Source organism: Cottoperca gobio, chromosome 16, assembly GCF_900634415.1.
Source record: "Cottoperca gobio chromosome 16, fCotGob3.1, whole genome shotgun sequence".
Classification (NCBI taxonomy): domain Eukaryota; kingdom Metazoa; phylum Chordata; class Actinopteri; order Perciformes; family Bovichtidae; genus Cottoperca; species Cottoperca gobio.
This window is the reverse complement of record NC_041370.1, coordinates 21,338,033-21,359,537: the sequence shown is the minus strand read 5'-3', so window position 1 is coordinate 21,359,537 and position 21,505 is coordinate 21,338,033. Positions and strand designations below refer to the sequence as shown.

Below are 21,505 nucleotides of genomic sequence, written 5' to 3'. Positions count from 1 at the left end.
ACTGGTTTGGTTTAGTCTCACCGCTCTCATCAATGCCTTTCCAGCAGCAGGCAGCTGTTTAGCAAAGAAGCTGTGTTAAACCCATTGTACGCTACCTGCCCAGCACCAGACAGACACGGTTAGCCACCGGCTGGTGAACACAGTGGAGCATTTAGCAGCTGAAGGCTAAAGAAACTGATATTTCCCTCAGGAGTTGGTGGAGACCAAAACAGAGCTTAAAGGAGAGTGAATATTGGAATTATTTTGTGTCCAGAAATATGACTGCAAATAAATGATCTGTTTGTTTGATGTGTAAATAAGCAACCTTTAGTTAACACGTTTGCCATAACAACTTTATAATAATATGTGAATGTTGTGTTTACAGCATGTGCGCTGCCCCCAGGGACCAATGAAATCGGTGTATGCAGGTTCAACTATGTGTTATTATAAGACCATTTGTTCCCAAATGTACTCACGATTAAGCGTGGTTAAGTGGTAGCTTTTGTCGCACTTGATGAGACAAGAACACACAGTGTCACACAGGCACAGCAGCTTTAACAGTTCAGCAGTATTAGCAGAGAGGAGACGAGAAAGCGTTTCAACATCTCCAGACAGACACTGAACAAGATATTTTACTCAAGAGTCATTACAGCTGTACGAGGAAACTTTAACATATGGAATATTAAGAAGTACTTAAAACCTTTGGGAGTTTTATCAGATGGCCATCTCACTTGTTCATTTCTTGCAGCTAATTATGGGCTGCATATATGATTTTTATTCAAGTCCGAGTCACAATGTAGAAATGTTAATATCACTCAGTGTTGGATTTCCGTTAAAGTCTTTGGTATTGGCCTTGATATTTTAGAGGCACTGCATTTTTCAAAACAGAGCTAAAATGAGCTGGATGTGTAAACATCTTAGCCATGTCCACTTCATAAGGTGATATGATGTAAATGATGTGTTAACAGTTTGTTGAGCTGCCTCCAAGTGCTCAGAAATTCACTCTGTACAGGTTTATCATGAGATATGGCTTGAGCCATCGTTTAGCTGACAATGATAATGTGGCTTACATTAGCTGCCACACATCTCTGCTAGTTAGTGAGTTTTTTCTTAGCTAATAAAAAAAAAGTGCTTATACTTTATCCACTTTATCTTTATTGTTATCAAATGTAATTTATATACACATTTGTGTGAAATGATGTGTCCTACATTCATAGATTATGTTCTTATCTGAAATATGTTTAATACATGTCTCATATATAATAATATATTTCTCTTGTGTTCTTTCTCATAGTAACTAAGACTAATAATTCCAGGGGACATTATACAGGGTCATATAGGAGACATACTATATATATTATATCTTGTGAGGGGCCCTTGGCTGAAAATAATTAAGAACTTCTGCATTCAATTATTAAATTATATTTATCTGTCAGCACCAGAACATGATGCAGGTAGCAGCTATGGGATGCAAAATGAACCCTGCCAACTTGCTGTAATAGCATTTCCATTAGTTTGCTGGCTGTACATCAACAATAACAATCTCCTTCTGTTCATTGTAGGCACTAACAGCAGACCCACACACAGTATTCTCTACACTGTACTGAGCTTCCACACATGCCACCAAAGGCGTAATTACTTTCCAATTACACCCCCCCACCCCCTTCCCAAAGTGTGCCGGGCATGCCCAGCCATTCACTCCAAGGTCTCTCTCTCTCTCTCTCTCTCTCTCTCTCTCTCTCTCTCTCTCTCTCTCTCTCTCTCTCTCTCTCTCTCTCTCTCTCTCTCTTCCTCTAATCCTGTCTTTGAGCTAACTGCTGCGAGTCAGGACCTTTCTCGTTCCCTCTCAAACGTCAGCCAGATGTTGGTGGAAGAGCTAAGAACAGTGGGGATGTGGTTAGATGTACAGCAGCGGTGCTCTCCTCAGGGAAAGTGTGACTTTTCGCTGATGACGTGACTACCATGAACAGAAGAAAAGACTCAACTTCCAACTCAACAGCTTAATATCCCTTGTTTGTGATGAAAGTATATCTGTGTATTTGCTCGATCTGGATTCTTTGCACTCACAACTGAAATGTTACAAATGTTCCCTGAAATTAACATTTGTAACATCCCACAATGCTCCGTTTATAAGTTTAAACAGATATTGAGACGCTGCCTTGTCTTGGCATCAACGCTGGAGTAGAACATCTGTGATAGGGGATCTCATGGCTAAGCAGTGACCCTGCAGGCCCTCTGAGTCCACTACAGACTGAGTGATAATTAGATCATAAGGGAGTAATCTGGCTCAGTGGGTAAATACCAACTACATACATCATTAACACCATCGCAGCCATTCAGTACTGCCAGGAGATGAGGATAATGTCTGTCTGAAATCACTCAGAGGCAAGTGACCTATAGGGAAATCTCTCACTGAGAATTCTCTTCTTGTCTTGGTTGTAGCAGTATGATGGTAGGTTGGTGCAGTATAGCATGGTGTTAGTGTATACACTGGGCTATTATACACAACATTTATTTTCACAATTTACACCTGAAATGACAAGGTAGTACAACATGGAAACCATAATGTGGTATTTAAGTTTTACCTCTTTACTGAAGATTTCATTAAACTTATGTTTTAACCAAAACACTTACAACGAGGGAGCTTTTGTGGTAGATGATAATGAGAATAAATATGAAAGAACATTTAAATCATACCAGCTAAACTCAAAAGAAGTCAGATTTAAATTTGAAATCCAAACACTATTACTAAATTACTATTACTTTGTTTACCTGATATTTAGTCAAAGCTACATAGGGAATCATTTTTAATCACTTCTGCAATGGTGTCGTGATAAAAGGCCAACTTTATCTGGTAACTCTGTGGTACAAAACATGTCTAATGCCGATCTAAAATTTGAATAGAAAAAAGTATGGCAATGCATGCATATGCATGTATAGGTATTTTAAAGCAACACGGTACGCTTAAAAGTGCCGCCTCAACACATTGTTTCTGTTGCATGCTATTTATAGTGTGTTTTATGTTTTGGTCTCTACATGTCCAAGTCCATTCTGGGATTGAATTGGTGTCTTTTGTTTTTGTTTTCTTCTTTTTGTGATCTTTGGACAAGTGTGTTATGCGCAGGGTGTTTATGGCAGAACAACACCAAAGCACAGAATTAGTGTATTCGATGTGTTACATTTGATGTGCCCATGTTGTGCATATTTTTAAGGGACTCTCCAAAATGTGAAAAACAATACTGAATAAATACGAAAAATATAATCATTGTAAAATCTAGCAGAAGCTCCACCACATTATATTCCCCCAAAGCCCCTTAAGAATGTGTTACTGTACTCCACCCAGACACATAAGGGAAAATCACCATGCACAGACCGTGTCAGCATTATCCCTGCAGGATATATAAAACAGAAATTCCCAATTGTACCACTTCTACTGTACATTGCCCCAAAAATCTCCAAGAAAAGGAGCAAGCGCTAAAAATAGCATCTCATTTAAAGACAGACGATTGAGACACCTGTTCATTCTACCTCTCTAATAAATGCCAGAAGACGTGCTATTTAACACTTTCTCTCCACCTCAGAGAGGATTAGGGGCAGGGGATAGAGTGCTGATAACTTCCTCTGGCACGGGGCGCTGGCACAGTGCGATAGGCAGGGCAAGAGGGACGGCGAGAGGGCAAGCGCCTCGGTGTGGAGGGGTTGGCCAGCTACCACAGCTGGGCCCTTAGAAAGCACAGATAGGATTGAATCCGCGGGGCACACTCATCAGAATAGGCAATCTAACAGCATGCAACCCAGACCTCCTGACCAAGGACTAATATTCAGATTGTCAAACAAGAGTTGGCAATAGTAGATTTTCTGAGCAACGGGGAAGTGGCTAATCTGCTGCCAAATATAACTAAAATCCATCTGTTTCCTTAGATTACCTGCCAGGATTCAATTGAGCTGCTCCATATCTCCCCTCCTGAGAGATTTCCAAGTGGCAAAGAGTCAGCTAATCACCCAGCAGCCCACACATTCACAAGTGTATTTCCATGCACGGCTTACAGGAAACATATGTACAATGTTCATTTTAATAGTTTAGTGTACAGTGTATCAACTATATGAGCAACATTTAGTCAGAGGTAGTGACACACCATGTTTGTGTTCTCGCACATATGTGCTTGTTTGCTTTGGTAATGGTGTGTGTCTGTCTTTGTATACGAATGCTTGGTTGCTTCTCCTGTCAGCCGACTTTATTCATCCTGACACAGATACATTTTATTTCGGCCGTGATCAGCACTTTCTTGGCAGCTGACATTGTCCCCTGCTAACGTCACAACTCCTCCCATACACTGCTCAACAGCTCTACTGGGAATACTGTAGAAACTCCAGCCCCAACCCCACCACGGCTGGGTCACCACCCTCTGCGTTAGCCCAATCTCTAGCTCCAGTAGCCAGTCAGAGACGGCTGATTGCAGCTCCATGTCCTCCTAAGCCTACACTGCACACAGTGAAGCATCAAAAAGCTCCTCGAGCACCAATTGTGTCATGTCTCGCTAGTTGTATATTATTTCCAGTCTCATAGTCAGCAAAAGGCCAGTTTCAGCCACTGTAATATTGAATATTGAATATAGATTTTATAACTTAAGGTTCCCTAAAGCAGACAAAATGTACTTGTAATTCTCTGCATTGCAGCATTTAACATAATGACCACTTAAAACATTTTTTAAATGCATCAAAATGCATTACACTTTACTTTCCACCACCATGAAATGTTATGATAAAGAATGCATTGTTATAGATGCATCAGTCTGTGCTGTACTTAACACATACAATGATAACTTATGATTGCACTGACTATGATAAGATGCTATGAGTCCTTACTACAGTTGACTGTTGGGGTGTGTATAGGTGAGTATAGGTAGTCATATTGTATTATAAGCCAACCTGTAGTTTATAACTAGTCAAGAGCATTCATAATCACATCTATAATGTGTTATGACTGTTGATATAAGGCATCAGAGAGCACTGTGTGTTTATGAGTGTAAATGAATCATTGTGATTTTCTAGGAATGCCCTTATAATGCACTATGGATGTGGTTTTCATAGAAAGGGTTACCAAAAAGATTAAACCGTAGTAGAATTAGTGATGATCCTACTCCAATTCTCTGCCGCGCTCTAAGCCTCACCCTCAACTCCTATCAGTGCCATCCTCAAACACACTACAAAAAGCTCTCCATGATGTTGTTGTTCCTGGCTGGGAGCAGTAGGTGGGCTGTGCTGAAACTGCAGTCAGCTGTCTGTGTCTCACTCTAGGCTATAATAATAGCCCGGCCATGGCTAACAATAGAGAGGTAATAGATACCTTTCCTATTGTTGGCTCAGCCTACTCTACTCCTTCCTGTCCCAATTCATCGCTACAGCACGTCACTATTAGCTTGCTTAACTAAACTGCATACAGTGTACACAGGCAGACAAGCACAGGGGCAATCTGATATCACCTCACTGCAAACAGGTTACACCTACCACTTTGATGAAATATTTCTGTAGATGCCATATGAGGTTACACACTCAGAGTTTAGGTATCCAGAACCCCATGAAGTTATCACATACTGCCAGTGATGGGAGTAACATTTACATTCTACATGTTACGGTTGCAGTAAACCTAAAACAAATATGTAATTAAAATATAGTTACTAATCCAAATGTTGGTAATTACAAAGGGATGACATCTGAATATATTATTGTCATTACTAAGTTACAAGGAGCTGTCTACATCCAGACAGGCTCTATTCATTTCACAGTTTAAGTTTAAGCTCAAGTTTTGAGCGTTTTTGATTGGTTCTCTTGTTTATATTTGCACCACCCGTTGCTCTAAGCAACCTGAGTCTACCATGCCTGCCACCAGTCGACCACACCAAGGCAGGTGGTCATGTCGCCTTTCAGTGCTGGAAATTCAACAATATTTTCTTTCTAAAATCAGAAAAGGGCTCTAACATTACTTCACAGTGTCAAGCTTGTTTAACAAAGGTAAACATGCTGTCAATATTACAATGCTCAAGGTCGGGGCACCCGAGTAGCTGACCTAGGAGAGTGGGCAGCCCATGTGCTAAGGCTGAGTCCTAACCGCAGCAGCCTTGGTTCAAATCCGACCCACAGCCCTTTGCTTCAAGTCACCCCCTCTCTCTCCCCCTCTCTCTCTCTCTCTCTCTCTCCCCCTCTCTCTCTCTCTCTCCCTCTCCTCTCTCTCTCCCTCTCTCTCCCTCTCTCTCTCTCTCTCCCCCTCTCTCCTGTCTCTCTTCAACTGTTTTATCTCATGCAAAGGCAAAAAAGCCAAAAAATAATCTTTAAAAAGAAAATGTTTCAATGCCTGATGTCAACGTGAGGAAGCATCTAGTTGTATTGCTCAGTTTAAAACATTTGTTAAAAAAGTAATCAAATGTAATAAGTTACATTACTTTTATGAAGTAATTAAAAGAGTAACTTGTAATCTGTAATTTATTACATGCCAAATGTAACCTTCCCAGCACTGTGTACTGCATAGATTACATAGGACGTCTCATCGGGACTTAAAAGATTGGCACGTTCAGCCAAATAAACAGATGTGACCACAATACTGTACGTGTGAAATGAACTTGAACTTGTCTCTGAACATCTGTCGATGGCAGAAAGATCTGCATGACTTTGACTGCTGTAAAATCCTAAATCAAAGGATTCCCTTGCTTTAGCCGCCTCTCTGCACAGATTTAAAGCCAACCAGCCAACCAACCTTCCAAGCAGCCGCCCACTTGAGGATAAGGCGACCAGCTTCTACTTGCCCCCCCCCCGTGAGGATTGTGATGCCTGGTGACTTTAAATGCCTGCATTTCCTGCCTTGAGATACTACTTCAAATGATTGTATTTATGTTTCACAAAGGAGGATTTCTATGCTTCTGTGGAGCAACACCCCCTCCCCCCCTCCTCGTTCCACTACTACACATCCAGGCCATCTCATCATCACCATGGCGATGACAGCAGTATCTCAGTGGGACGAGTGATATTAAGGGATTAGTGAGAGATCCTCCATCAGACTTCGGTCGAGGAGCACGATCCCGGGATCACAACATCGCCCCTCTCTGTGTCTCTCTCCTGATCAGCGTCAGATGATGGCGATGAAAAAACAGGCCTCTTCACTGTTATGTTCATGGTAGATACAGTAGTACACGCAAGACTACACAAACCGAGCAACCGTGAACACACTAACACGTGCACACATACAGATACTGAAAGTGTGGAATAATGCATTTAAAGCTCCCACAAAGACACCTTCAGCCCGAGGCAGCGTGAGCAGTGGTCTATATGCTGTACAGTGTGTCCTAGTGTAGGTTACATGCTAGTGCCTGTGTGTAGTGTTCAAACAGTAGGCTTATATAAGGGCCACGGCTGCATTAGTGACGTTATGATAATGGCTGCTCTTTATCCTCCCTTATTTATGTCAGTCGGCTGCTTTTATAATCTACTGTACATGCAAAGCACTGTAATGCTACTAAACTTATAACCCCTGAACCCTGTCGGACCTCTAAGATCAGTTCAAAGCGATAGCAGGAGAATTATGATTTCATAAGGGAGCAATAAGAGTTGAACTATTACAGAAGAGTATTAGGGCCCTGCACAAGGGGAAAAACTGAGAGGAGGAAGATTGATTTGTTCTCAAAAGTTAAACTTTGTTCTCAACATTTTGATTGTATTCTCGAAATGCAAAATCGAAAGAAATGTCCGCCTCTCATTCTTTCTCTTATATCATATATTATATATTATACATCTCTATAATAATATAAATAATGTGCATGGCAAATAAAAAAAAAAAAAAAAATTCTGAATAAAAAAAAATCTGTTTTACAGCATATCAAAAATATATCATATGATTAAAGTATGTATTTTCCAAATGATAACAAAAAGAAAAAAGAAATCCCTGCACCAATCATTACATCATAAATTCTACTGTCTGGTTGCCTCTCTACAGAGCTAATGTGTGCAAGTGTGTGGGTGTTTCATTTAGAGTGTAGTATGTTTGTGTGCGTGTGTCAGGCGAATACAGGGAGGCTGCATTTGTTTATAGAAAGCACTGGATGGTTTGAGTTTTTTTGGCCACACAAAGGCGCATAAGAAGGACCGGCTAGGCAACATGTGTTTGAGTCATCATGCAGCTTGCACCTGCTCCAACCAGCTGAGTCTTGAATTAGCAGAACATGGACAGACACACAAACACACAGAGGGAAGGAAAGACTAGAACGCCCTGTGTAAACTACCGCTAGTAAATATACCAGCTCACACTCAGAGCAGGGCATCTGGGGGGGGGGACTATTAACAACTCCTTTTACTATAAAATGTAGGGTTCTAACACCTCTCTACACTATGATAAAGTAGTTACCAAACTTAACATTTGTATATCTTATCTTTTGTGTTACACTCTGACTACAGGGTTTGAGTTAAGGACAAACATCTTCACAGGGGTCTGTGTTGTTAAAGATCTGCTTGCTTATTTTGAGTCTTAGTTTACCAGAGATAGGACTGAATGTATGTGCTTGCATTCTGATCTAAGGATGTTAGTTTAGCTGTTGCCGCAGTGTTAGCTGTTAGCTTGTGCTCCTGCTAGGTGTGGACCTTACTTAAAGCGATGGTTCAGATTGTTTGAAGTGGGATTGTATGAGCGACTGATCCATAGTCGGTCCATTACAGACAGTAGATGGCGGTTGGCAGGTCCTCAGTTTGGAGAAGCAGACAGGAGTATCAGCACGGAAGCTAAGCAATGTACTGCTGTGGACGGGGGCAACGACAAAACATATTTTAGCCACCATAAAAAAATCAATATCAGTTTTACATTGCAGTCAGACAGCCCTTTGTTGGTGTTATTGTGTGACGTTGGTGTTTTAAAGGGTTAGTTCTGATTCATCGTCTGTCTGACGGCAAGGTAAAGTGCTGAAAATATCCTAAATGTATTTGTTGATATTGATTGTTTTAGGTGGACTTTCTTTGGTGTTTAAAAAACATTTTACTGCTGCCCCTGTTTATTACAACCCTATAAGCAATTGTTCATTTAATACTCAACAACAAGCTTGTTAATTCTGAATTGTGCAGCGAGTCTTGAAGCCTGACTCTCTTTGTTGCCTCTACCACGCCACATAAGTGAGCATGCAACACTTAACCGCTTCACGTGTTAGGTGATATCAGGATGAGATATGTAACGATAAATGGCAAACTATGCTGCTATGATGAATGCTAGTCATGTTATCAAATCAAGTCTGGCCATATTACATGGTTATGTCTTCATTAAGTTAATGATTAAGATTAAATCATTTCTTTACCAGAGCAATAGAAATAATTTAATAATGAATTTCTCAATGTCATTGTTCTTTCATTAGCTCTGTTGATAACTAAATGAACTCTTATTGGTGGCTGGAGTTTGTCCTGTAAGCTTCTTTGCCTTGCTGCCCATCTTTCCTGGACACCCAAATGACCACAGGCCTTGCTGTCTGTTTAGATGGCTGGCTGCTTGCCGGCCACTGCAGAAAGCTGAATGTCTCCACTATTAATAGTCCAACTAACAGCATGAGGGTTCTCATTCTTTGAGTGCAGTCAGCTTGAGATGACCTGGTGCCACATTACACCTTTAATAACTGGTCCTTCAGCCACCTTGTAACTGTCTCTCTATCCAGGTATCTCTGTTTCTCTGTCCTGCTTTCATTCTTGGATGCATGCAAAACTGCCAGAACGGATTCACAGCCACAGACAACAAACACAAAATTAGACTTCACTGTTGTACAGCGGAGTTGACAAACCCTGGTCACATGTAGGTTTGTGACTGATTTAGCTGATTCACACATCATCCGCAGAAAATAATTTGGGCCCTCCGGGCCACGTGTAGGAACCTCTGCTGTACAGAGTGGAGGGATGTCTTTCTCTCTGACCTTTCAGGGTCCAACAATTATAAAACATATCCTCAGGGAATGTCAGAGGGGAGGGTAAAGGAACCACCTCACTAGCTTTATGATGTACACTGACACAGCACCTGTCCAACAGCTCTCCTTTTGCTGCTATAACAAAGAAATCCTGTTTCTCTTCCTCAATTAGTGTGCGTAGTGTAAAGCCCATTAGTGTGTCGTGGTGAATTTGTCTCAAGGATTTTGAAAGATACATTTAGCATTAAGGCTGCCAGCTACTCTATCGTAGACCCATATGTTCCTCAGAAGCACCGGGCCTCCCTCAGAGGGTCAGATGCTGTATATCTTCCTCTCCATTGACTCTACTCAGGGTGGACAGGGGCAGGGGATGGGCAATTAAAGTGATAAAGTGGCCCCTTTTGCCTTCACGTTTCTACTCTCCTTGCTCTTGTTGGCTGAGGCTACCTTTTGCATTTTCTATTCATTTCCTTTTTTTCCCTACTATTCAGCTTTATCTGCATTTCTATCACATTGTGTTTTCTCTCATTCAGGCTACTCTTGCACAGCATGCTGAGAGGCTTATGTAACAACAACAGGCCAGATGTTGTAGTACTGGAGCCCTGGTTGGTTGAGGTTCTGTTCTGACTCAGTCCAGGATCACTACTGGCTAATGCTGCAATCATATACTTTTTAAACGTTTATTCATCTGGGGAAATTAATACATTGCATCACATTTTTCACATGCAAGCTGAAGCACAAACAATGCTCTCTCTCTCTCTAGCTGGGGGCTTGAACTGGCGATCTTAACATACAACGTATCTGCTTATGATTTTACCAATCCAACATTAGCTGCTTAAATACAGTTAATTATCAAAACATCCCAGCCGCTTGAGGAACTGTTGCCTAATTATTTAACACATACAGTGAAACAGTACAGTGTACACTTCATTATACATTATACATCCCTTGTACTAGTTAACACAACCTACTATTCATTCTAAAATATTTTCCCACTGTCATGTTTGCCAAGGGCATTTCAAATTGCGCAGCCAGGGGCAGGAAAATCCCTTCAAACTTTGCTTGAGGGATAAGAGCCCAGAAGAGAATAAAACCTATGCTGACGAATGCAGATGTTATTTAGAACAAAGCCCTGAGAGACAATAGAGCTTGATGCTGTGCCACGCGGGAGAATGGCAGGCTATGGGAGATTGCAGGCTGATTGTGCTGTCAATGGGGACTGAGGCTGTCATATCAGCACCGAGACCTGATAGCATCTCAGACGTCAATGTCTCTCCTCTCATTTTCTCTCTGATGTCCTCTTCTCCTTTCCTGTCCTCTCTTCTCCCCTTGTCCCTTCTCATTTCCTCTCCTCTCCCATATGCTAACCCGTCCTCAACTCTCCTCTCGGCCTGCCCTCTTGTCTCCTTTTCTGAGCTTATCCTCATGTGTCCACTTTTTCACCCAGCCTAAAATGCATAAGGGACTCATCTGAACGTAGAACATAATCAGAACAAGTTCTTATTATTATCAACTAATCCCACGAAACAACCAAAACCAACAATAGATTGATCCGACTAACAAGTTCGGCCTGTGTAGCCAAAGCCTGATCAAACCTCTTCTGTGCTGGAGAGCTCTATCATTGCCCAACAACTATTAAAAACACATCCATGAACCATGCTATTGCACTTGGTAACATGTTCCTTTGTCATCCTGAACATAAGCAGTGACCCTCTGATAAAAACAAGTCCCCAACAAATCCTCCTATTTGAGTGAAATCTGCATAAATCTGTATTTTTATATGAATATTGCAAGCTCATTGTTTTGGTTTTATGGCCCGCAAATATACTGTTTTGTTTCAGTCTCGTGCTCTCATCCACCTTGTGTCTGACAGCTACAAGCAGCTGTTTTACACAAAACATCTGTGATAAACCAACTGTACACTACCTGCCTATAATCAAATGGCACACTGACAGCTAGTGAACACGGTAGAGCTTTTAGGAAGCGAAGGAAGATAATACATTCCTCAGTAGTTGGTGAGCAGAGCTAGATGGAGAGAGGATATTAGAATTGCATTCGTCAGTTGGCCAAAAACACAACTGTAAATGAATGCTATTGTGTATAATAAATACATATATTGTGTAAATACTCCTTGTCAGCTAGATGTCAAAGTAGTTAACTATATGCTAATACATTAGCTGTATAAACAGCATGTGCTGTTGTGGTGAGCTGGGCCTAAAATAACTGATTAATGCTGCTCTAAAAATTAAACCATATATTTCTGACCCGTTTTTACAAATGCTGAGTGCCACAGACAGGGCAGGGAAGCACTGAGTCACCGACTAACATAGTGTTGGTTTTGGTCTTTTCATGGAATTTGATGGGAACAAGAAAAATATACAAGAATTATAACATCAGCCTTATTCTTTAAAGAATATAGCAGCCCTGTGATTCAGCCAAGGTAAATGTGTAGTACAGTTAGCCTACATTCCCACACATTTTCAGCCAACTGTGGAGGTAGACATGCCAAATAACGAGAGAGAAATGTCAGACGCAAGTACAGGACGAGGATACAATAAGTTAATGACTGAAGTGTAAAAAATGTAGATGGATAGGAGAACACCAAAGGACCTTGACACGAGAGTGATTCAACTCCACTCCCGTAATAGCACAGCTTATGAGCAAGTTGTAAATATATAATTTTATGTATTATATATAATTTTCATGATGGCAATTGTGTTCTAACCAGATTTCCTATGCAGCTGAGCCAAACTGCTTGACAACATGCAACCTCCATAACCAAAACACATTGTTACTTTAATTAGCATGATGATGTATTCATTTGGCGTGCGTTCTGCTTTATGGAGTCAACACAGCATCTACTCTTACACTTTCTCTCCCTCTCTCCCTTGGGGAAAGTGATGGGGGATGGGAGTCTCTGGAAGGCTCATGACAGAATCTGCTCTTTGCATGGGAAGGCGAGTAGAGCATGGGTGAGTGAGCTAAGGGAACAAGAGGAAGGCAGCAAGAGAGAGAGTGTGTGTGTGTTTGTATACTGTATACTGTCCAGTGGGAAGCTTCTGAGCATTGCCTCGCCTCATTTCATAACCATAGGTCTCTCTCTCTCTCTGCCTGTCTGTCTGTCTGTCTGTCTGTCTGTCTGTCTGTCTGTCTGTCTGTCTGTCTCTCTCTCTCTTCTCTCTCTCCTCTCTCTCTTCTCGTCTCGTCTCTCTCATTTCGGTCTTCTTCTCGCTCTCTCTCATCTCTCTCTCTCCTCGCGCGCTCTCGCGCTGCTATATCTCTCTCTCTCTACGCTTGTCTATCTGTGTGTCTGTCTGTATGTCTGTCTCTCTTCTCTCTCTTCTCTGTCTCTCTTTGTGTACTTTGTGTGTGTGTCTGTTCTGTGTCTGTCTGCTCCATCGTCTTCTCTCCTCTCTCTCTCTCTCTCTGTCTCTGCCTCTGCCCTCTCTCTCTCTCTCTGCTACTCTCTCTCTCTCGTCCCTCTCTCTCTTCTTCTCTCGCTCTCTCTTTCTCTCTCTCTCTCTCTCTCTCTCTCTCTCTCTCTCTCTCTCTCTCTCTCTCTCTCTCTCTCTCTGTCTATCTGTGTGTCTGTCTGTATGTCTGTCATCTCTCTCTCTCTCTCTCTCTCTCTCTCTCTCTCTGTGTCTTTGTGTGTGTCTGTCTGTCTGTCTGTCTCTCTCTCTATCTCTCTCTGTCTCTGCCTCTGCCTCTCTCTCTCTCTCTCTCTCTGTCTCTCTGTCTCTCTGTGTGTCTTTGTGTGTGTGTGTGTGTCTGTCTGTCTGTCTCTCTCTATCTCTCTCTGTCTCTGCCTATGTCTCTCTCTCTCTGTCTCTCTGTGTGTCTTTGTGTGTGTGTGTCTGTCTGTCTGTCTGTCTCTCTCTCTCTCGCTCTCTCTCTCTCTCTCTGTCTATCTGTCTGTCTCTCTCTCTGTGTGTCTGTCTGTCTGTCTGTCTGTCTGTCTGTCTGTCTGTCTGTCTGTCTGTCTGTCTCTCTCTCTGTGTGTCTGTCTGTGTGTCTGTGTGTCTGTGTGTCTGTCTGTCTGTCTCTCTCTCTGTGTGTCTGTCTGTGTGTCTGTGTGTCTGTGTGTCTGTCTGTCTGTCTGCCTCTCTGTGTGTCTGTCTGTCTGTCTGTCTGTCTGTCTGTCTGTCTGTCTGTCTGTCTCTCTTTCTCTCTCTCTCTCTCTCTCTCTCTCTGCCTCTCTCTCTCTCTCTTTTTGAAATGTGCTTTGTTGTCATGAACATAACTACATGAACATATACATAAGTATAGTATTGCTACAGTAGGTTGTAGAAGGTGTACAATGGAAGTAAATTTAGAAAACTACAACCCTATATACCACGGTTGCAACTAATGATTACTTTCATAACCGATTAATCTGCCGATTATTTTCTCGATTAATCGTCGAAAAATGTCATAAAATTGTGAAAAATGTCGATCCCAGTTTTTCAAAGTGGAAGGTGATGTCTTTAAATGTCCTGTTTTGTCAGTGTAAAACCCAAAGATATTCACTTTAACATGATATAAAACAGAGAAAAGCAGGACATATCTATATTTGAGAGACTGAAAACAGCATTAAAAAAACAGCAATATATGGATTATCAAAATATTTTCAGAATACTTTTCAGTTGAGTCGACTAATCTTTGAAGCTCAACTATACACTGCATACTGTACACTATACTGCATCAGTCAGATGCAATTCTTGTTATTTGACTTTTATTTTGGCAAATGACACAGGCTACGGTGTACCCGGAAGTTTTGCTCTGCCTTTTGTTTGCAGAACTGACAGGCAAGTGTGTTTTCTTTGGGTTGCCAGGTTTGTCTCGGTCCCCCCTTATTTATGGTTTTTCTCAGCTTTTGATCACACTCAGTGCCCAGAAAATCTTCCACTTGGTAATATCTGGCGGGAAAAACAATGAAGTTTGGATGCCTCGGCCTCTATAACATGTGTGTGCACTCTACCACTGCTTCTCTCTCAAAGGGGCTGAGATCCTATAGACTCCAGGGACACAGGGACTCTACTCTGACCCCAGCTGGTACACTGAGCTCTCTAGCACTATCATATAAATGACCGGGACCGGGGGCCGAATTCAGCATGTGTGGAGGAGGGTTGAGGGGGGCTAACAGAAAAGGAAATGGGATGTGATCAATCAAAGCTAATTCTAGGTCAACACTCTAAATGTTAAATACACACACCAACTTCTCACCATAGCTTACGAATCAGATACATGATTGTTTTGTATCATACCAGAGACATTCAATGAAGTTGCATTATGGGAATTGTAGGATACAGTGTTTTTGGAGTTTGATATTACAGAAATAAAGTGAGGATATCTCCATCTCTGCTGCTTTAATTTGGACTGTTCTTTTTTTAACCTGTCTCTCGTAAGTCCCCCAATTCAACATAAATGTAAGACACAACAGTAGTTTCACAGTACAACTAAGAAGAATACTTTTGAATATTATTATATGTCACTGCTTCTAGCCAACTCATTTTGTTTTTGTATAACATCATCATCATATTGCCATAATACAGTTATACTGGATATTGATAGGTAGTAATTCTGAGCATTCATTGAAAATAGTGTGAAAGTCTCCTGATACACTTTATGTTCCCAGTTACAGGAAAAGAACATAAACTCGGGACATCCTTCATCTTGTGCAATAAAAATGGGGGTGCCCAAATAGATGGCAGAGCAGCAGACACCTCAGAGCCCTGGAATAGCTGCCTCTCAGTGGGAGTCTCTCCTAAAGGGCAGCCAGTATAATTAGCACTGTCAAACGAGGTCCCTGAGCGAATGACACAGTCCCCCAAATTCATGAAGTTGAACGATGTCATATTTACTGGCAGGCTAGTTTTGGTGGTCTTCAAAGTTTAAAGACAGCTCAATGAGTAATATATAACCGCTAAAGGTATAATACGTAATATTTCCACATAAAATTGTCTAGACCTATGTTATATATATTCTTGAGTGTTTCCAACAAATGTTTCCAACAATTTTCAAACCCAGAGAAATCTGTGATTTTAATCAGAGTAGCGGTCCCGTTCATTTGGTCGCCTGAGATGCCGTCGTATCCCCTTTGCTCATGCGTCAGCGTTGTAGTTGTCTGCCATAAACTGAATGAAGAATTTTAGTCATCGGATGTCTGGATTTTAGAGGTTCAGTGTGTAATCCGGAGTCACCTAAACCAAGGAAATATGGGGCAGTATTTCACCTCTAAACTGGGTCCATACAATCTCTAATGTTCATATTTTAGTATTAGTAGTTTGGCATATTTATTGTATTCTTATCCGTTCTTTATATTGTGTGTTGCGTTTACTCCTGTGTAATGCCTGTCAGTCAATCAGTGGGCATGAATACCAACCTGCTGAAACTGTGAGAGCCGGTCAGAAAACTCTGCTGGTTTCTAATCTTCACGTGCAGCTGATCATCTGTGTTTACTGCACTGATGTTAACCGGGGCTGTAGTCCGTGTAACGTTACGTTAGTTTGTTTATTGGACTAAATCCAAGGTGGCAGATACTAAAAAAACGACTCTCATATTAGTCTCGTCCTTCCAGTGGCGGCGCAGCCAAGAGAGCAGCCCGCTGGAGGAGGAGAGAGGTCGGCAGAGCCGGCACTCGGCCTCCTTCAGACGGAGCCTCCGTCAGACGGAGCCCCAGCCCTGCAGTCAGGATGCTGGACCTGTTTAACGGCAGCAACAGGGGGTCTGCAGTTCCCCGGTGCTGTGACTGAACTCCAGCTAACTGCTAACTGAAGCTACGCTGTTTCCCAGGTCTGCAGACAGATATACACTCAGAGAAACAGCCTCCTGGTGGCTGTGAGGACGAAGTGAGGTGGTGTGGGGGGGTTTCTCGTTTCTGCCACTTGTAATCCAATAAACAAACACACAGACACAGAACATGGCTGTAATATTTACAGGCAGCTGTACTTCTTCTCCCTCTGTACTGAGGCAGACTGCAGCTACAGTGACTCACTATCACCTCTAGAGGAACAAGTGGTATTACAGACTGGACGGAGCGGGGCTAGTCATGAGCATCTCTACAACACAATACACTGTTACCTCGTCACACTTTGTTGATGTTAGATCATTGTTTTAATGTTTTAAGTTTAAAGTATGGCATATCTTACACATTGAACCTTTAAGTTATCAGAGAAACAAGCTGAGCAAATGTTAGCGGTTAGCTCGCAGCGGCTAGCCCCTCCATCCTATGTCCGCCAAACAGTGTCGGATTGTACCCAATTGTTTTGAAGAGGATGAGACCTTAGTCTGTGGATAATTCAGCTCCTGGTAAAAACCTTCCTGAACAATGAACACTGAAAGAATCCAAACCACGAGAAGCTGATTGCAATGACAGCAATGGTGGCAAAGACAACAACTCCCATGATCCCTAGCTACTTCACAGCATCACCAAACTCTGTCTTATTATATTATTATTTTTTATTGAGAGACCCCTAATCGCAGGAAATGACATATTGTGCATTTAAGTCAGTCATATATACATTTTATGATACTTGTCACCTAAAAGTCAAAGTTTTAGCATCCTTCTGTGGCGAGAGAGTATGTGTGTGTGCGCTCGAATACCAGCTCATGCCTTAATTATACAGGTAGCACTATATGCAGCAAGAGAAACAGAAACAATGACAAAGTGTTAGAGGGTAGAGAAAGTCAGAGCTGGGATGGAGAACAATTACTACTCCGTCCCCCCCTAGCCACCAGGCAGAACCAGGAAGCAGCCCAAGAGGACTGGAGGAGCAGGAGAGAAAGGAGAAGTGGAGCCCCGGGTGTTCTGTGGGTCACCCCATCATCACAGGCAGCTGATGCCTGCCTGTAGGATAGAAAGTGTCTGGGTGGGTGGGGGTCCCATAACCATCATTGCTGTACTGCTCAGAGACTCACTGAGAGAGCTGATAGCGCCAGCATCTTCAGTTTAATGTAACAAATGCACCTGCCTAATTGTCGTGACTCTGTACACTTTGTATGTAGAATATTCTAAATATACTTCTATGACTGCAGCCTTCTAGGACAGAATTTTAAGAATGTCCTATATATATGTAGAGCGCCACCTTATGGACTTTAGGGAAATCGATTCTCATTGGTGCAGCAAATGTTTTACATGCAGACATACACAGGCCTGCTAAGAAAGAGCAGGCTAACAGAGAGTAGCTAATTACATGCAAGTCAGCAGCAATGGATTTCCATCCACACTCTCTGTAGCACCTCTAGTGAGATGACAGCAAGTTGGCAAGCTCTGCAGCTGGAGGCTTCTCTCTCTCTTCTCCATCCCTTCATCCTCCCAGGATTCCCTCTGTTAGATTACACACTTCGATGTTCAAACTGCCACTTTCCCCCGAAAAGCCATCCAAGCCACTGTGGGTTTGGACCGTGACTGCGACAGCAGCGCAAATGCACACGGGCTATAGGGTTGGATGATGCAGTGTGGGTGTTTCCGACACTGCTGTAAAATGCTACGAACCAATCCAATGACAAGTTAATCCACTGCAGTCGCACCTATGCCAGGACTGAGCATATTAAAGCTGTTTTAGGCTACGTTATGCTTGTGTGAATCATACGTAAAGAAAGTGGGGATTTACTGTTATAATGACTTATGATGAGTCACCTTGTACATATAGACAGAAAACAACAAACACTGTATGAAAAGGTGAAAGAAAACTTCCCTATAAGGCGGTCAAGGGGTCCTTAACACTATTTTGACCAATCAGAATGTCGAAAACACAACAAAATGGTAGCAGCCAGCCCTTAATATTAACTCCATGTCTTTTGTCAGCTGTTAAGCTTCTGCAGTATAGCCCAGCTGGCAAGATAAAACCCCAGGTAACCAAAGCATGAAGGAGAGAAGAAGCCCTACTGGAAACATAATTCTTATGTAAATTAGCACGTAAACAATTGACGCTGATGCCTCTGTGACCTCCCAACGTCTTGTATGCATTCAGTTTGTGTGGCCTGCAATCAGAGTTACCTAACATTATGGTGAGACAGTCAGTCAGTCAGTCAGTCATGTCCCTTGCAAAAAAAAAACCTATTCTGCACATGCTCAGTGATGACCATGCTTAGCCATCACTGTCAGACTAAGAGTGACTAAAACTGACAATCCCCTTTACCTCAGAGAAAGAGAAATAGGAAAAACATTCAGTTATTGGGGAGAATGAGAGGGGGGAGAATAGTGAAAGAGGAGGGAAGGCGGAAAAGGCCTGCATGATTCACACAGCACGCACCGCAGCGGCTGAGGTAGCCGTGTCTTGGAGTACATGAGTCATGTTTATCATGCAGCAGCACTAGGTAGGGATTGCACAATTTTCACTCCATTAGGAATGCTGCTGCCTTAGTGCAAATGTTTACCTGATGATGGAAAACAACAGCTCTAATGCCTATAAAAGGCTCCCAGTGATAGTGGCACACATCTTTCACACTGTTGTCACTAGCCATGCTGGTGGAGGCTGCAGCAACAGCAAACCTGCCAGAGATCTCTAGCAGGAATTTGGATAGATTTACTCAGATGTAGTAAACATAAAACGCATCTATGATGCATTCAAATGCACTAGTCAACATACAATATCCCCATGTGAATCCTTTTCATTGAAGGAAAACTACAAGAAAATCAACAGGATGGGAACATTTAAGGCAACCACCACGAAATCCCTCTCTCTTCATTAGCCTGACTTTCCTAAGAAGCCAAACTAAAATTTAAATTATAAACGAATTGTGTTTTTATGGCCAGGGCAAGACGACATAGTGTAATACTCCACCATAAAGCAGAGTTATGGCTCACACAGTAAAGGTTAAAGCGATGATGGCGGAAACAGTCCGGTCCACCTTAAAAAGTAAAACCCTACAGTGGACAGCGCCGTGGTGCTGAAACAGCTCCGAGCGACATCTGTACACAAGAGGAGGGGGGAGGGTGGGGGGTTGAGGGGGGACGACAGGATCTACCGAGACTTTAACGTTGAAATCACACACACCCCGCGTTCGCCATTGCCACAAAGGACACCTTAAATGATCTTTCCAGTGTCATATTGTGTAATCTCGGTGACGTTTGTGAGGAAAGGTTAAGCAAGTTGGCGTGCTTTTTACGTGAAAATGGCGCCCGTTGCTGCTAACCCAGCCCATTATAGTACAGCTATAGCTACAACAAAGTGGGGGGAAAGCGGTTGGAGTGTATGCCGCATTATAAAATGATACTCAGCCATTCAAATAAAGTATTTTCTAACGAGGGAGTGGAGAGATGCTAACCAGGCGAGGGAAAGATTGATCTCACCTTGGTCCTACCGGCTAGTAAACGACTATTTAAGCTCTAGCTTGGATGTCAAGAGGCAACATGAGCCACCAGTATCTCACAGAGAAACACTTTCACACTGTATGACTGTAATAACAACCCACAAACAGCCGGGGTTATTAGCAGCACCAACAACTCCCACTTTCTCCGCTTTTTTCTTACTTTAACATCGACTGTTCCTTCGCATCCTCCTTCTTCTGTCGGTCCATGACACCGAGGATGATCTTCCTCTCATCCTCAGTGAGGTGGCTGAGGTCCGGCATCTCCGGCATGGCGCCGGCCGCTGAGGAAGCAGCAGCAGCAGGGCCAGGGCCGCCCCGGGGCCCGTGTGGAGCAGACATCTTTTACACACAGCTGGCTAAAAAAACGAGAAAAGAAGCGTCAACCAGCAGCATTCTGGGCCATATTTGTGTTACATTTCATGGGGTCAAATATCAAATTGGCGGTGGGATTTGCTGGAGGCACCGTGGCTTACAGGCGGCATGACATCTTGGTTAGGAGTAGCCTATCATGCACAAATTACACTGCAGAAATAAGCTTCAAAATATTAACAGTCTTCATCCTCATCTCTTAAATGTTCATAATGGTGTTATCAAATACCCTGTAGCTGAATGAAAGCTGCAAACAGGGATTCGCAATATTCAAGCTGTTGCAGGAAACGCCGAATTTACACATGGAAATGTCTGAAATAGAAAACGCTCAGGGTTAGTAATAGATGCCCTTAAAAGAAGCCATAGTGCACATACTGTAAGCTACAACCTGTAGGTATTCCAAACACAAGTCTCCATCCATCCAGGGACAAAAACAAAAAGTAGAAAAATACAGGGAATAAAAAAGCCAACTCTTGCCTTTTATTTTGCAGTCATGTTAAATCCTGTCTAACCCATCGCTGCCATCCTTTAGAAAGGTTTCACCGGCATGGTGGAATAAAAGATGCCCGGTCCCGTCCTTGTTTGTTTTCGTATGGAGTCCTTAACCCTCCTCTGTCACTCTGGTTAGCTCGCTTTCCTCCAGGTTGGTAATTCTTGGAGATTTCTTAAATGCACAAAAATGGATGCAATGAGAGAGAGGGCGAGAGAGAGAGAGAGAGAGAGAGAGAGAGAGAGAGAGAGAGAGAGAGAGAGAGAGAGAGAGAGAGAGGAGAAAAAATCCAGATAGGAAGAGGAGGCGGAGCGATGGAAACACGTAGAAGAATAAAGCCGAGAGGACGCGCTGGATGTTCATTGACAGCAGGCAGATAGCAGCAGCAAAAACACGGACTGGAGGAGCACTGTACCAGGAAGATCGTGATGAATATTTCATAACCAGATCA

The 21,505-nt window shown here is 42.5% G+C and overlaps 1 protein-coding gene across 21 annotated transcripts in view; it reads right to left on the bottom strand.

Moving 5' to 3' along the window:
• The window catches only part of rims2a (regulating synaptic membrane exocytosis 2a), a 156,331-nt gene extending 135,123 nt beyond the window's left edge, over nt 1–21,208 (bottom strand). For all 21 annotated transcript variants that reach the window (XM_029452519.1, XM_029452520.1, XM_029452523.1 and 18 more), the window contains exons 1-2: nt 21,042–21,208; nt 20,356–20,551 (exon numbers count right to left, since the gene is read on the bottom strand). In XM_029452519.1, the coding sequence (XP_029308379.1) occupies nt 20,356–20,534 (179 nt within the window). In that variant the 5' untranslated portion in view covers nt 20,535–20,551; nt 21,042–21,208. The remainder of the gene's footprint in view (nt 1–20,355; nt 20,552–21,041) is intronic.
• Nucleotides 21,209–21,505: the final 297 nt, after the last annotated feature.